Genomic DNA, 17388 nt, shown 5'->3' with positions numbered 1-17388 from the left:
ACCTTTTGTTGAAAATCATTGTTTTATCTGAAAGTGTATCAACAATTTTAATTAAATGTTGTTAAAGTTAAACTGAAATGAAAGTATTGCCAAATGTGATTAATTTTCCAGACATATACAGTTCACAGGGTAAAGTGATCAATTTGCAAGAAAAAGTTTAAACTCTCAGAGTGTTTTTTTTATTTCAAGGTTCTGTTTGCATCACAAGCTGATAGATGAAGACTTTAGAAAATGTTTCTCCAAAAAACCCTCAGATTGTTGGCAGTTGTTTTCAAATAGGGAATATATAATATTGAAGATTTTTTATGTTTAAAACCTCTATGTGAAAAAGCACCCCACTGATCATTTCACGTCATGTAGGACCTGATATTAATCCATATCACTGACACTGCTTTTTGTTGAAGCAAACACACTGGCCCACAGGTTCATTATCTGTGAGCTTCAGTTATTAAGCCAAATTCAACATTTATGGTTGGTTATGTTTGCACAAACGGTTACAAACTGATTCTACATGTTCAAATAAAAAATTTTTTATACAAGCCAAAGGACAGTGAGTTTTTCAGTGCATTAAAGAAAACTTCATCTCTGAGGCCATAAATCAGAGGGCTCAAACATCTTGGTGCAAGATAAAGAAATATGTAGTTAAAATACCTGACATTCATGTATAATGTAAAATTTATGTTCAACATGGCAGCTTCTACAAACGGGCACCACATCTGGATGAGACAGAGCAACAGCTGAAACCCATGAAGAATCACGGTTTTCAGCCCTTTCTTTGATGACTTTTTATCATCTCCTGATGCAGCTTGGGCCACTTTAATTATTTTAATATAGCAGAAAACAAGGATGATGGACATAATCAGAAACTGCAATTGATATATAGCTGACCTAAGATTATGCTGCCATAAGTGTAATATAAACAGCTCTGCATAACAGAAATTATATTTTTTGTAAAAGCCAAGTGATGTTGATACAAAGAAGGTGGAGAGAAAAATAATGCAAGGCAACGAGCTGAGGCAGTGAATGATAAGAATACAGTTTATAGTATTGCGTATAGAGCACAGCTCTCCATGGCGCAAGGGCATACATATGGCCACATAGCGCTCCAGGGTCATTGCTGTTAGAGTAACAGGTGTGACTGAAGTATACACAATTGTGACGGTGCAGATAATGAGACATATCCATACTTGAATAGGAATATCAAACTCTGTGAAAATGGCAAGGACATCAGTAATGAATAACAAGAAACTATCTGACAGTAATGTAACAGCAAAGAGGATGTAGCGTGTGGTTGTGTAGAAACACTCTTTTGTAAAAAAGGTGATGATAAGCAGGAAATTGATGCAGAGAAAAACCATCACTAGGATCTGCACACTAACAAGCTGGTCTTTGATCACCTCGTGCAGCTCAGTCCCAAACAGTGAGCTGTTATTTGCCATATATCTGCTTTCTAAACACAGAGGAGTTGTAGCCACAGCAAAATATCCAGCATGTCATTATCAAATAACGATTTCAATTTTGTATATTAAAGCCAAAAGACAATGTCTAATTTCAGCTTTGATTAAAGTGGCACAAAAGTGGATCAAATACAGTAGTTTACAAACCTGTTGGGCCCATCCAGTGAGTAACATCATGTGCTGAGCTGTGAGCTTCTGAGAGATGGCTGTGCATGATGATGGCTTTAAAGACTAGTACGTCCAAAAAATAACATCAAATGAAACCTCATCTAATAGTGTCGTCATTCCTGAGCCCTGTGTTTCTTGCGTGTTCCTACCAGTTGAGTTTTTTGAAGGTAAATAAAAATGTTCTGTTCCACCATATCTGCGTCTGCTTTCCCCCACCCTGAAACAGTAGTTTGATTGTCAGTTGGACAGAGTATTGCAGAAAGTAATGTGATCTCGCCCGTAACGTGAGTATCGCGTCGCTTGACGCATTGGTCACATTTTTGATCATCGCTTCGCACGACGACGCAACCCATAAATACATATGAAATATTCACAACTTAAGAGGAAGCTGTACCTCCTCGCTGACCCTCTGCAGGCATTATCTTTTTTATTTCGATCGCGGTAAAAGTACGATGTCGTGTTGTAAAGCTCCTGGAATTGGCCATGAAACCGCACACAGCTCCAACCTTTTTTTTTTTTTTAACACAGCCACAGTAGTCTTCTCCACTGTGTTTTGAAATGTGTGTCTGTGTCGTTGACGTGGGAGCGTGCCTATGTTCCCACAGCCCTATGTTCCCTCTGGACTCTCTCTACCTATCTGGACTCTATCTATCTGGCCTGTCTAGCCTCTACCTGGTCTTTTTACTAAACTTAACCAACTCCTTTCTTCATTGCCTAAACCCAACCAATGGTGGGACCAAAGGGCTGAGGGAACATAGGGCCTAATTTTCAGTGACAACAAAAGTTAGAAATGAGGGAACATAGGGCTGAGGGAACATAGGGCTGTGGGAACATAGGAATGACCCCGTTGACGTGGTTTGATATCAACGCAGGAAGCAAAGCGATGTCAATGCGTCATTTACATTGACTTTGAATGGAAACTTGTGGCGTTTATCCAGTGTTGCCAACTCCTCAGTAAGCAAAGTCGCTATTGGCTGTTGTAAAAGTCGCTAGAAGTCGCTAAATGATGTCATTACCTCAGCGGGGGGGCGGTGGCAGCAGCGCTCTTTATGTCTGTGGCGTGGAGCAGTGCGTCTGTACGTTTGTAATATCACTGGAAAAAGTCGCTAGATTTGTCACTAGTCGCTTTTGACAAAAAAAGTCGCCAAGAGGGTTTGGAAAGTCGCCAGATTTAAGCAACAAGTTCAAGTTGGCAACACTGCGTTCATCGCGTTTGGTGTGAACGCACGGTAGAGATGCGTGGATAGGCAATTATTTAATCCGCAACTGCATCACAAAAGTCATCATCCACCCGAACCAACGTTTTTTCAAAACCACACCCGCCCGTTGTTGTATATCTATACCTAATATGGACGATGCAAGCAAGGTTAGAAAGCTTTTGCCTGTTCAAGAAAGGAGACTGATCCAATGCAGCAGAGAATGCGTGCCAGATACTTTCCATGACGAAAGTGTTGACTGTTGTTGCCAATGCGATGTTTTTAACAAAAAAAATGTTTTAGAAAGACTAGGCCTGTATTTTCGTTAGGTAAAAAAATGTTCCGAATTTTTGAAATATTTACATATAAGTTATTTCAATAAATATTAACTAACTAAAAGGGGGGGGGGGAAATAGAATATTAAATTGCAGAGAAACAATTTCGCGATAAAGATGAACTGCAGCCATGACAAATTATCTCTCATCACAGACACCAGTGGGCCATTACTGCAGTGCCTGATGACTGCAGTGCCAAAAAATGTTCTGAATTTTTGAAATGATTACACATAAGTTATTTCAATAAATATTATGTAAGAGCTCTCCACCATTGTTGTAAGGTCAGGCACATCTGGATTAATCAGTTGGTCCAATAATGTAAAACAGGAAATAGACGAGCTGGCTTATTTCAGGGGGGTCATTCCTATGTTCCCACAGCCCTATGTTCCCACATTTCTAACTTTTGTTGTCACTGAAAATTAGGCCCTATGTTCCCACAGCCCTTTGGTCCCACCATTGGTTGGGTTTAGGCAATGAAGAAAAGAGTTGGTTAAGTTTAGTAAAAAGACCCGGTAGAGGCTAGACAGGCCAGATAGATAGAGTCCAGATAGGTAGAGAGAGTCCAGTGGGAACATAGAGCCTAATTTTGAGGAAAACCTTAGAACTGTGGGAACATAGGGCCGTGGGAACATAGGGCTGTGGGAACATAGGCACGCTCCCATTTCAGGAAGTAGTGGAGCTGTGCATAAAGCCCATTGCACCACCTGTGTCTCGTTTCCTCGTGTGTACAGTGGGTACTAGTTTCATTCATAGACTGTAAAAAGAATGGACGTAGCACCCGTGACGTCACCCATTGGTTTGGGGGAGTCTGTTTTTCGCCGCTACTACGGGGGTTAGAACCGCGCCATGTTGGATTCTACTTGCCATATTTGGAGCGGTGCGGCCGTTGGCCGGCCGAGGGCCCGCCCACTGGCCTCGAAGCAGTGGTCTCCGGACCTGTCACTCAACGTTTCCGCGCCCTAATTGGCCAGAACTTTAAACCTAATAACAGTAAAACTGTAGAGTTTAAAAAAAATTCACCCCCCTCAGAGTGTGTGCGGGGGTAGAAACTATCGGTTGAGACCAAAAAAATAAAATGTACCAGGCTGTAAATATGTTTTTTTAAGCTGTAAAATCGGCTATTTTAACATGGGGCTCAACTGGAGTTGCTCCCTTCTGGAGCCAGCCCCCAGCGACAGCCGAGGGGATTGCAGTTTTTTGAACGCGGAAGTGAGCTTCACTTCTCAGACCGACAACTGCCCCCTTGGTTTCATTTGGACGATTTCACGCGAGATTCACGCGTGAGTCACGGGAGGCTCACGCGGATTTTTTGTAGAGGAGTAATTGTGTTTTCACCAGAAGCTGCAATGTGCCCAAACAACCGCCAGGTGGCATCTGTGAGCAGCAGGACGCCTCCAGACAGCAGCACGGAGCAGTGAACACGAATGGGCAATACAATACAATAATAATACAGTATAGTTTTTCAATGAGACAAATGTAACGACGGCAGCTACAGTATACGTCTCACTCTCTTTTTTCGGTCCTCAGTCTCGTCAGCTCCAAACACACCCGTCTGTGTTTTTAAAATGAGCCAACTACTGTACAGTAGTGCCACAGATTTCTCACTCCACCTTGTTTGATTGAGTGTTGCTGGATGATTTCTCGTGAATGAACGGGCAATGGTTACATGCTGCCATTCCGACATACCGCCATTCCGGCATTTTACTATAGAGGGTATGCACATGACGTCACGGTACTCGGAAGTCGCTGTGGAACGTCCACTGAGTGGCAAAAAGACGAGTGGCAGAGTGGCCAAAAGTTTAAAAACGAGCAAGTAACGAAGCGATTTCCTCCGAGCCCACACAAGTCTGACATGTCTAGCTTTGCCAGCATGTAAAGCATGCATGACCTAACAGAGCTGCTAAAAATCTTTTGGATACGTCTCACTTTGACCGAGTTACATTCAAGAACCTGTTCTTAATGACGGAAAGTAAATTCACTGGAGCGGTCATTTTTTTCGATCGATCAGCTGTGTTTACAGTTTCATTTGTCATAGTTATGATGTTTAGACAGATAAATTAGTCCTCTAACACATCCTACAGTTTGACTGGTCAGAGTTTTTCAGAATAAAAGCAGCTTGTGTTTTAGTGTCGGGAGTCAGTGTCAGGACGACAGTAACAGCTGTAATCTCGTCCTTCTGCACAATAACAGCAGCCTGTCAGTCACTCTGCAGGCACCGCGGTCACACTACGTATTACAGGAAGTGTCCGTGCAGCAGACGGTTTTGTGGAGCTGGTTGTCGATTCCTTTTGACATCAATTTGTTTTGATATACTATATTTTATCCAGTTTATGAGTCCACCGCTATCCGCCACCATGTTGAGGGACGCTTGTTTTGCCACTCAGTCCGATCGAACGGGGCGTTGCCGAGGGCAACGTGACGTAAACGCATACCCTCAATTCAGACATGTCACCACTCAGACATACCACCATTCCGACATGCAAATGTCCTGCCATTCCGACAGTTTCGTCCCGCCATTCCGACAAGGCTTTTTTTTTTTTTCATGTTTTAAGACATGTGTACACATGTGATACAGTCAGTGGAAGCTTAATAAATGAACAAACACAAAGTCTAGCCGTTTACAATCACACACTCCGATGTCAGTTTGTAACAATTTCCCTTACAATAAGGATATAAGAGGAACTGGCACAACGCAGTCCTGCTGCAGGCGGATCTAGGCTTGCGCTACTGGTGCGCAAAGTCGCTACTTAGTCTCTGTATTTCACATAACTCAAAACGCGCCCATCACAGGCGGCATATAATAAACAATTACACACAGATCAACAGAACCCGAAAGCCCTCCCCCCTCCATTAAAGCAGAAGTGAGTGATATATTTGTGTTAATATAAGTCTTAAATAGTTATATCTTCCGACAGCAATCACTTACATAGAGTGTTTGGACCGAAACACGGGTCTCTCAGTCCCTCTGCTCTGCTCTGAGCCGAAGAGAAAACATTTATCGTATCCTACAGTTTTTATCCAATGAGGAGAGAGAACGGCATGCAGGGCTGTGTGTGCAGCCAAGGAACGCCGTGAATGTGGTGACGTAGGGACGAGGACTGTTATGGTGCGTTCAAGGAAACTCGTATTTATTTTATTTTATTTTTTATTTATACGAGTTCACCGGTCGGAAGTTACGAGTGGCCGTTATAGTGACTTTCACCGGTAAAACAGGTCGGAAAAACACGAGTGGGTTGCCTGGAACGCTACAAAGTCGTAAGTTGTGACTTGAAGCTGTAATTTACGATTTCAAAAGCCTGCCTGGAACGCAGCATTAGCGAAAACGACCGGACCACTCACTTCTGCTTTAAGTTTAGTAAAAAGACCAGGTAGAGGCTAGACAGGCTAGAAGCATAATGAACATTATATGTCATTAATATGAAGTATTTGCTTGTTTTGCAGTTAATTATGCACATGATCCGTTTGACCCCAAAAAGGAAAAAAGGATCAATGCGCATTGCGTGTGTAAGGAGTGTTTTTAAATATATTCTACTGTATATGTGGTGGAGAGATATTATCATACGATAGAGAATGTTGGGTTACAGTGTAACTCTGGTTCTCTGAGAAAAGAGAATATCTCTCCAAATGGAGGCCACTCAGGACCCATTCAATCAGAGTGAATTTGCTGATCCCTGCACAGCTGGGTCTATTTATACAGGGCAGGGGAAGCCACAGCTGCTAGAATGACAGTAAATCCCATAACATATATTCCATATGTGGTGAAGAGATATTCTCTATTCTCAGAGAACCAGGGTTACACTGTAAAACCAAACCACGTTCTGCTGCACTTCCTGTCTCTCCTTTTAACTGTTGCTGTTTTTGCACACCTGAATCTCTACAGGGATGAATAAAGATTTCAATCAATTATGGTGGATTCAAATTATACCGTGATACATTTTAGACCATACAATCCACACACACACACAACTCCCATTTTCTTCAGCAAGTAAAAGTAAATTGAACTTATAACATAGTTGGTAGAATTACTTTATTTTGAAAGTTTAGAAGTATTCTAAAAAAGTGTACAGACTTATCCTAAGCAAGGTTTGGACACCTAAAATGCATATAACCATCAATTTCATACACATTTTTCCAGAAAACCCTTGAATATTTGGAGGTTGTTTCCAAATATTACTTTTGTTATAGAAGACTTATAGTTTGCCATATGTCTTAATGAGCTAAACAACGTTTGACTGTAAATAGATAAAAGGTCAAAAAGACTGTCACTGTAAGATTGACAGTGGTATTATTTTAATAATAATAATAATTCATTTATTTTGTATAGCGCTTTTACAGTGACCCAAAGACGCTTTACAGATAGAAGCACACAAGAAAAAAAAAAAAAAAAAAAAAAACACCTTAAGGGTAGGGGAGGTTGAATGCTTGTAAATAGATAAAAGGTCAAAAAGCAGCAATCAGATTTTACTGTCACTGTAAGATTGACAGTGGCATTATTTTGTTTATCACTGATGGGGAAAGAAAAAAAGCTCAAACTCTATAACATGAACATAGGAATGCTTTTCAAGCATTGATACTGTGGTTTAATTGAAGAAAGCACACTGGCCCAAAGGCTCATTATTTGTGAGCTACAATTCCAGGCCAAATTCAACATGACCACATTCCACAAAGACAGTGACTAAGTGATTCTAATTTCTTCTTTTACACAAGCCAAAAGACACAAAGTGTTTCAGTGCATGAAAAAAAACTTCATCTCTGAGGCCATAAATGAGAGGACTCAGACATCTTGGTGCAAGATAAAAAAATATGTAGTTAAAATATCTGACTTGAATGAATAAAGTCAAATTAATATTAAACATAGCAGCTTCTATGAATGGACACCACAGCTGGATGAGACAGAGCAGCAGCTGAAAACCATGAAGAGTCACCGTTTTCAGCCCTTTCTTTGATGACTTTTTATCATCTCCTGATGCAGCTCTGGCCACTTTCATTATTCTAATATAGCAGAAAACAAGGATGATGGACATAATCAGAAACTGCAATTGATATATAGCTGACCTAAGATGTTGCTGCCACATGGATATCATAAACACCTCCATTGAACATATCTGATATTTTTTGTAGAAGCCAAGTGATGCAGATATAAAGAAGGTGGAGAGAATAATAATGCAAGGCACAGAGCTGAGGAAGTGAATTATAAGAATACAGTGTATAGTGTTGCGTGTCGAGCACAGCTCTCCATGGCGCAGGGGCATGCAAACAGCCACATAGCGCTCCAGGGTCATTGCTGCCAGAGTAACTGGTGTGACTGTTGCATACACAAGTACCACAATACAGATAACAATACAAAGCCACACTTGAATAGTAATATGAAACTGTGTTAAAATGGCAAGCACATCAGACACGAATAACAACACACTATCTGACAGTAATGTAACAGCAAATAAGATGTAACGTGTGGTTGTGTAGAAGCACTCCTTTGTAAAAAAGGTTATGATGAGAAGCAAGTTGACGCAGAGAAAAACCATCACTAGGATCTGCACAGTAAAAAGCTGGTCTTTGATTAGCACTTGCAACTCAGTACCAATCAGTGAGCTGTTATCTGCCATATATCTACTTTCTAAACTCATAGGAGTTGTAACAAAACATTCAGCATGTCATTATCAAAAAAAAAGAAAGAAAAAAATGTAAAGATTTTGTATACACAATTCTAAAAGTTAAGATTAATTAGATTTTTTACAAAGTAGCACAAATACAGTAGTTTAAAAACTCTTTAGGCTGTTCCAGATGGTAACATAATGTGCTGAGCTCTGTGTATGCCTCTGAGAGATGGCTGTGCATGATGATGGCTTTAAAGACTAGTACATCCAAAAATAAAATCAAATGAAACCTCATCTACCATCTACCTGTTTTCCCTGAGGAGGTCTATAGTTGCTACTCATTGGGTCACTGGTCTCAACGTTTATTTAAATAACGCCAAGAAATCAAATTACATAACAATGAAATGTTATCATGTGATTTATAACAAGCTTGTGCTAGTCAAAGTGGTAGTAAAAAACATCAAGGTGTGCCTTTTCCCTGCCTAGAGGTTTATGCCATGCTTGTCGGTGTTTACGGTTGTTTATGTGCACCACGTGAACTCTGTACTTTCTGCGTGTTTCTGTTTGTTTTAAGTTTGTATTGTTTTCAAGTATCTGAACCCTGTGAACTGTCTTCTCTTAACCCCCTGAACTATCTTGTCTTCTTTGTGTGGGATGTCATTTTTCGGTTCCCATTTCCCCGATAGGGGAACATAGAACCCGGGGAACATAGGTACGCTCCCAAATGAAAAAATTAGTTGGTTAAGTTTAGTAAAAAGGCCAGGCAGATGCTAGACAGGCCAGAAGCATAATGAACATTATACAGTATGTGATTAATATGAAGTATTTGCTTGTTTTGCAGTTAATTATGCACATGATCCGTTTGACCCCAAAAAGGAGAAAAGGATCAAAGCACACTGCACAGCCTCCGGTTCCTTTCTGATTACCACTGTCTGTCCGCTTGGGGTAGCCTTTTCGGAATAGCGGGGTCTTTAAAAACAAACAAACAGAAAACCCCCGATTACGAAGAATGGAAATCTATTTTCATAAAGGCGGTGTAACCGGTGTAAGGTGTAACCTCAAATGCTGGACCCGGTTCGGCACATAGTTACAATAACGGCAACAGTTATTAACCAGTCATCAGATGTCATCAGACATCATGGACCAGAAAGTCGTCGGTCCCTGAAGACCTTCTCCCTCCTTATTCTCCTCCAGCGGTGCCGTGGTGCAGCATTACGCACGAGGCTCACCTCTGTATTTACAGTACTTAGACTGGTCGATAAAACCTTGAATAATTTGTTGAATCCGTTAGTGGTATCCTCCATCCCGAAATACATTCTGAAGAATTAACGAACATGACGCTTTTCTTTATGCTGGTTTTTGTGATGAACAGCATTAAATAGGACTGATGTTACAGGTCTTGCGTTATGTTCACATTATGTGTTTGCCTGTGTTACAGGCCTCAGGTTGAGTCACCTGGTCACAGAAGATAAAATGCCCTGTTTTCACAGGACAGAGGCAGAGACAGAAGTCATTCCGTGCGTTCTCCATGGCAGGCTGGTAGCTGTCTTTATTAAACAGAATTTTACTCTTTACATTGCTCAGTTCTTCACTGAATTATTTCATTCACTAAACATACTCCATAAGTTGTCTAAACTCAATAAACTGTATCACATTCCAACACGGAGTGAACTCACAAAACACATTTGTGTACTCAAAGTTACATTTCCACTGTTTTTAACCCTGTGGGGTCCATGATCACGCCGGCGTGATCAGATCACATGACCTCTTCACTGCGTAGTGAAAAAAAAAAGTAGGTCACCAGAGCGCTGCCATCAACTTTACTCGAAAGTGCGGACGTGAAACTCTCTCCTACTTTTTATTTGACTTCAATTGACCAAGTAAAACCGGAGATATGATCATTTTCATTTGATAGTTTTTAATTTGTACAAAAATGTTTTGATCCGAACGTAAAAGGGGGCGGGAAGGGAGGAGCGGGCGCTGCATTTTTTTTCTATATCTTCGTCATTTTTTGTCATTTTACAAGACGGAAAAAAGTGGTTGAATCTGCTGATACTAATCTAAGTGATCAATATACCAGAGACGTCCGACGTCGCTCGGGGGAGGGGCCAAAATCGCCGAACCGGAAGCCCAGCTGGGAGACAGGAGTTAGCAGCAGGAGCTAGCGGAGCTAGCGGAGCTAAGACGTCTTACTAGGAGGAATAAAAAGTGTTTGAAAGTCGGAAAAAAACAAGGACTGAGTGTTTCGAGGCGAAAACGAGGCGTTTAGTGAATATCCATCAAGCCCTCAGGCTGTTTTACGGCGAGGAAGACCCCGAGGGTGAGGTGACTTCATCTTCATCGTCTGAAGAGGAGAGTGGAGTTGAAGAGGGGGGGGAGACACGGACCCCGAAGATGTCGCCGGTGATGAGAAGTAGGTCAAACTAATCATGATTTTATAGCCTTTGTTTGTTTACTGCTGTATTGTAAATGTTATAAACTACCTAAACTAACTAGTTTTATATGTATATAACGGTGTATATTTAGGTTGGGTTATGTGTAGAGAAGAGCAGGGCTGAAACAGGCTACAGAGATGGGTAAATGTTCAGCGTTTTATTTTTCCCTTTCCTGACCTCTCATACTCATTTCCAAAAGATGATATACTGATTTCCATAGGGTTTATTTAGTGTTATAGCTTTTATTATTGTTATTTTATTATTTATGTATTTATTATTTGTAAGGTTTTCTTTACATGCTGTGTTGTAGTCTAGGAAGCCAGAGAATTACAATTTAGTGCCCAAATTTGAATTCACTATTTATCATGTGCATGTGAACACTAACCTGAACAATCTCTAATTTTTATATATATATTATTGTCATGTGTATATACAGGTATGAGGATAATGGACCATACACTGAGGCCTACCCAGAGAGGACATGGGAGGAGGACATGGGAGGAGGAGGAGACAGATGAGGTCCAGATCTCCACAGGCCCAGCCACACCTTTGCTTGGAGCCCTGGAGAACTGTGAACGACCCTTACTGTATATTGTTTGAAATATTTGTAGTGTGATTACATCTTAGTGTGATTACATCTCAATTTTACCTCTTATGTTACATTTGCACTATTTTAGACTCTGGGAAGGGAACACAAAGCACTGGTGTAGCCCTCTGTATAATTTTGTACTCTGTTTTGAAGAGCTGCAGCTGACAAGGTAAAAAACGCCTATAAATATACATGCTTTTTATGGTAAATATTTGTATTAAATAATATTTTATTTAAATTTTACATTCATATGTTCATATTTGCAACCTATATTTGCTTTTTCAAGTTCCAAAACAGTTCATTAAGCATGTTTGTGTTTTTTATTGAAATAAATAGTACATTTTTTCAACTCGGATTTAATAATTTTTGTGTATTTTGGGCTCAATGTGTTAAGAAAATAAGGTTCAAGTGAAAAATTAATTATCAGATCAAATAGATGAAGTTGTGCTGAAAAAAAAGATACCAAGCATTGGCATGTTAAACATTTTTTTATGTGGTATATAAAGGCAAAATCAAAAGTATTCAAAAACGGCCAAAATAGGCTTAGACCCCTAAGGGTTCACGTTTTACTTTACAGACTCTACTATACTACTGCCCGTACGAACACATCCTGTACACGTAAATAACAATACGAGCAACGTGTCGGCGTGCTCTTTTAACTTGACTCAGTACATTAGCATGAACATTCACATAAACACATAAATTCACCATCACATAACTCATATTACACTTCATTCTTAATTCGGTTCCTATTGCAATTCAAATACACAGTCACTCACAAAAGAAAATGAAAGTAAATGCCCAGGAGCCCTATAACTGAGCGAAAACATCGGCAGACCGCCATTTTGTGTTGTTTTCTATGGGAGAAGCGGAGCTACTTTCTCTTTTACACTTCTCACCGTCTACATCACAATTTCTACATCACAAACTTCATTTATACATTCAACAGGGTTTTAACCGTCCTTATACCTGAGTTGTGGTCTTTTAACACACTTTACTAACCTGTTTTCACAGGAAAAGAAGAGACAGAAGTCATTCCGTGCGTTCTCCATGGCAGGCTGGTAGCTGTCTGAGGAACGTCAGTCTGACGCAGCCACAACAAGCGCTCACACACGGGGATACTCCCTCTTGTGGTGGAATTAGATACCTACACTCTGACCAGGGTACGAAATTAAGAAAATATTTTGGGGGCAATTTTGGCCCCCACAGTCCAAAAAGTGGGGGCATTTTCAAAATATTTGGGGGCCATTTCATATATATATATGTGTATATATACATATATATATATATATATATATATATATATATATATATATATATATATATATATATATATATATATATATATATACACACACAAAAACATAAACTAAGCTATATAAACACCTATCATAGTCTATATAAACGTTATAAATAATGGGTTATATAAAGTTATGGTTGGTCAATATTAGATATTAGATATTACCAGTAATATGAGAATATCACTGGTAGGTAGGGCTGGGTGATGTGGGGGGGCTGTTGTGAACTCAACAGTCGTTCTGGGGTGAGCAGCCAGGGCCGTTGTATAGGGGAGAAAGGTGATGATAATTCTAGGGGCCCATGCAGCGCCCAGTAGGGCCCACAAAAATCCCCAGTAGTCTAATCTTTGTATAACTGAATTATTCTGCATAAGACCCTGACTAATACTCATAGTAGGGGTGTGCATTGGCACTGCCCTCACGATTCAATTCGATTACGATTCAGCAGGTAACGATTCGATTCGATTCTCCGATGCATTGCGATGCATTGCAATGCATCAAAATTCTACTGCACTCAACACAGCAAATTTTTCATCAGTCATGAGATATTGAACAAGAGATTTTATTGGCTTCTATGTGTGTATTATCACTCTCCTGTATCTTTGACATAAATGTCATGAAATAAAATTGAATGGTATGTATTGGATATGGCATTAAAATCACTTCTAGGGCTGCCCCCAAAAATTAGCCTTGGTCGATTGGTCGCAGGAAAAAACAAACAAACCTTTGGAGCCATGTCTCAAAATCAATATGAAAGACTATGGGGCTTTTATTTTGAAGGGCCAGATACAGGAAGTCGTGACACTTTTTGTTGTTTTTTTACACGGCACGGCAGGTCTCTCTCTCTCGCTGCATCAGAGACCCCCTGACAGCCTGAGCTCAGTCACTCACCCTCCTCTACTGTGTTTATTGGTGATAAACGGGCATACTGCCTGTAGTGACGGTAAAACCAGACCGGCTCGTTGAATCTCGGACCCAACACAGCCGGACTCATGAGCGTTAATTAATTCTCAACCCGACCGCGGGTGAAAAAAAAAAAAAAGGAAAAAGAAAGCCAGCGGCAACACTGCTACTGCTGGTGCTGCCGCTTAGCAGCTACAGGCTGCGCATGTCGTTGCTCCAGAAATGCCCCCGGAGGTAATTTGGGGGCAATTTTGGCCCCAGGATCATGATCTTTGGGGGCATTCTTGGTCAAATTTGGGGCCAAATGGCCCATGGCCCCCGCTTATTTCCGACACTGACTCTGACACTCTCTTTAGAAAACACATTAAATCGGCTCATCTTTTCACCCAAAAGACACATAAAATATAATAATTCAACATTTGTGACCATACACATTTGTAGGCGTCACACCTGCTTGTGCTTTTTGTTTTGTCCAGGTGCTTTCACTTCCTGGAGCTGCTTGCGGTCACCCCCTGCTTAAAAGAGCAGGCCACGCCCCCTTCTCCCTCTCTCACAGACCCACCGACAGCAGGCCAGGTAGCAGCCTCCCTGGCTGCTCATCCCTTTGTTCTGTTTTCTCTTGTTTTCTTGTATTAATAAACCGCCTTAGTTTTGTCCCCCTTGTTTCCGTGGGGTCATTCCTATGTTCCCACAGCCCTATGTTCCCACAGCCCTTTGGTCCCACCATTGGTTGGGTTTAGGCAATGAAGAAAAGAGTTGGTTAAGTTTAGTAAAAAGACCAGGTAGAGGCTAGACAGGCCAGATAGATAGGGCCCAGATAGGTAGAGAGAGTCCAGTGGGAACATAGGGCCTAATTTTGAGAAAAATCTTAGAACTGTGGGAACATAAGGCTGTGGGAACTTAAGGTTGTGGGAACATAGGCATGGACCCGTTTCCGTGTATCGATTGTGCGAACCATTGCTGGCTTTCTCCCAGGCTTTTTCAAAGTTTTAGTCAAGTGTACCGGCAATTTAGACGATTTTTGTAGAGCCACAGCGTATTCTATATCATTGCCACCAACACATACTGTGGCTCATTCGAAAGGTGAAACTTTCTGCTTCAAATGGCCACAAACTATTTGTTTCTACGAGCCTCCGTTCCTGAGAAAACTCAAGCTAAACATGGCTGGGTTTCACCAAAATCCCTGCTTTCTTTCTAGAAAAGGAGATACAGCGTCTTTTATGAAAGGTGCTCTGTTTGAGCCTGTCGCTCTTCTGACACTTGCATTTCTGGATCAAAGGGCTCGTGTAAGATGAATATATACAACAATTGTTGTTCTATTCACAAAACCACCATCGGGGGCGGGGGGGCCGCCACTAAACAACAATAACACAGACGCACCGTGCCGTGTCACAGCCTCTCGCCGCGGAACGTGATGGTCTCTCGGCCAAAGCAGGTTGGGAACACCGGCCCCACCGGTGGTCGCGGTCCTTCTGTGGTACGGGTCGGTGCCAGAGGCCTACTTTGGCCAAGAGACCATCACATTTTTCCGCGGGAGGACACGGTGTTGCTCGAGATGAACACCGGGCAGGACTGTCGGCTGAGAGCTTCCTGTTTCGGCTCCGAGCTGCTGGAGCCTCGCAGCCTCACATGCAGAACTCCGTTTGCAAAAGCCGAGTTATGATAAAAACTTCCAGATCGTGGGGCTGTGTTTAGCTCAGTTGGTAGAGCACCCGCCCCATGTGTTGAGGCTATAGTCCTCTCTGCAGGCGGCTCCGGTTCGAATCCTGCGTCAAGCGGCCCTATCCTGCGTGTCATTCCCCCCTCTCTGCCTCCCCATTTCCTGTCACTCTCAACTGTCCTATCAAATAAAGGCATGAAAAGCCAAAAAAAAACTTGAGTTTTTGATCGTCATCTATTTCAGTTCTGCTCGTCGTAGAGTCCCCAAATTTACACATAAAGGTGTGTTTAAGTGTCTATTTTCATAATTAAAAAAAAAGCAAAAAACGAGAAATTAAGTTTTTGGCACTCAATGCATGGGAACGAAAAACGAGAAATTACATGGTTGGCACTCAATGAGTTAATTGACTCTCGATCATTATGTTCACAGTATCATAGGAAAATATCTAATTATTCACAACATGTTAGGTGGACTGGATGCTATATTTAGTTTTATTCAAACATCCCGCTATTCCGACATGTCTCTATTTAGACATCCCGCTATTACATCCCTCTATCTAGACATGCCGCTATTCCGACACTTTTTGGTATCGCTAGTCCGACACGTCATCTTTTTTTTCTTTTCTTTTTTTTTTTTTACAGCTTCGATACCCAGGCGCGTCTCTCTCTTTTTTTTTTTTTTTCAGCATGCCTATCACTGGTTTGATGAGGGAGTGATGTTTTTTGGGGTCCGCCCGCTATTCAGACATCCCGCTATTCCGACATGTCTCTATTTAGACATCCCGCTATTACAACATCCCTCTATCTAGACATGCCGGTAGTCCGACACTTTTTGATACCGCTATTCCGACACGTCGTCTTTTTATTTTTTTTACAGCTGCGATACCCAGGCGCGTCTCTCTCTCTCTTTTCTTTTCAGCATGCCTATCACTGGTTTGATGAGGGAGTGATGTTCTTAATCTCAACAACTCAACTATCAAGTCACAAACAAAACTGACACACATGATAAACAAACAGAACTATGCTGCAGTTTGTTTGTCAAGTTAACCTGTCACCTTCAGCACCACGGACAGCGCCGCGGATGAGCCGCGGAGCTGTAACTGTGAGCGTCTCTGGGCTTAGGGCCTGGGGCCTCATTTATCAAAACTGTAAGTAAGCAGTGTAAAACTGCTGCTACTAAATTTTTTGCTTAGGCCTACGGCAAAAAGACACACAAAATATTTACACCTTTTTCAGATCTATCAAACTGTGCGTGCACAACTCTCCACAATTTCTCTTTGATAAATCAAACTGGATCCAAGAATGGTGCGACACCTCCGCCCCCGGAATGCCTAGAAACAACCATATATGGTCAGCACGTGCATATTAATTAGCCATGTGCGCTCTGTGGAGCGGCAACAAAGTGGCAACAAAGTGACAACGAAGACAACGGGCAGAGGGTGGGGGAAAGAAAGCGAGATACACGGCATCGGGCAATAAATCAGTCAGAAAAATGATCTTGCATTTTAATAAGCTACAATAAAAACAAAAACCTCCCAAATCTCAGCTGCCTGTGTGTTTTTAAACTTGGAAGGTTTGTTTTTTCTTCTCTAATATGTATTTGTGTATGACAAACAGTGTCTCAGATGAAAAAAAAAAAAAAAATCAGAAGGACACGTCTGACTATAAGGTAATCAATCAATGTCGGAAAAGCGGAATCTTTGAAAAATAGTAAAGTGCCGCTACTCCGACAATGAAAAAAAAAATGTCGG

At 41.3% G+C, this 17388-nt stretch overlaps 1 protein-coding gene across 1 annotated transcript; it reads right to left on the bottom strand.

Annotated features, from left to right (window-relative positions):
- Positions 1–515: 515 nt before the first annotated feature.
- LOC310996317 (odorant receptor 131-2-like) lies at positions 516–8762 on the bottom strand (the record flags this gene model as incomplete). The annotated part of the gene is made up of 3 exons (XM_083985693.1): positions 516–773; positions 8097–8461; positions 8738–8762. 3 exons carry the CDS (start codon positions 8760–8762, stop codon positions 516–518), a joined length of 648 nt encoding a protein of 215 aa, XP_083841819.1.
- Positions 8763–17388: the final 8626 nt, after the last annotated feature.

Source organism: Trachurus trachurus, assembly GCF_905171665.1.
Source record: "Trachurus trachurus genome assembly, chromosome: 13".
NCBI classification, from domain to species: domain Eukaryota; kingdom Metazoa; phylum Chordata; class Actinopteri; order Carangiformes; family Carangidae; genus Trachurus; species Trachurus trachurus.
The sequence above is the reverse complement of the archived record's forward strand: the minus strand, read 5'-3'. Positions and strand labels throughout refer to the sequence as shown.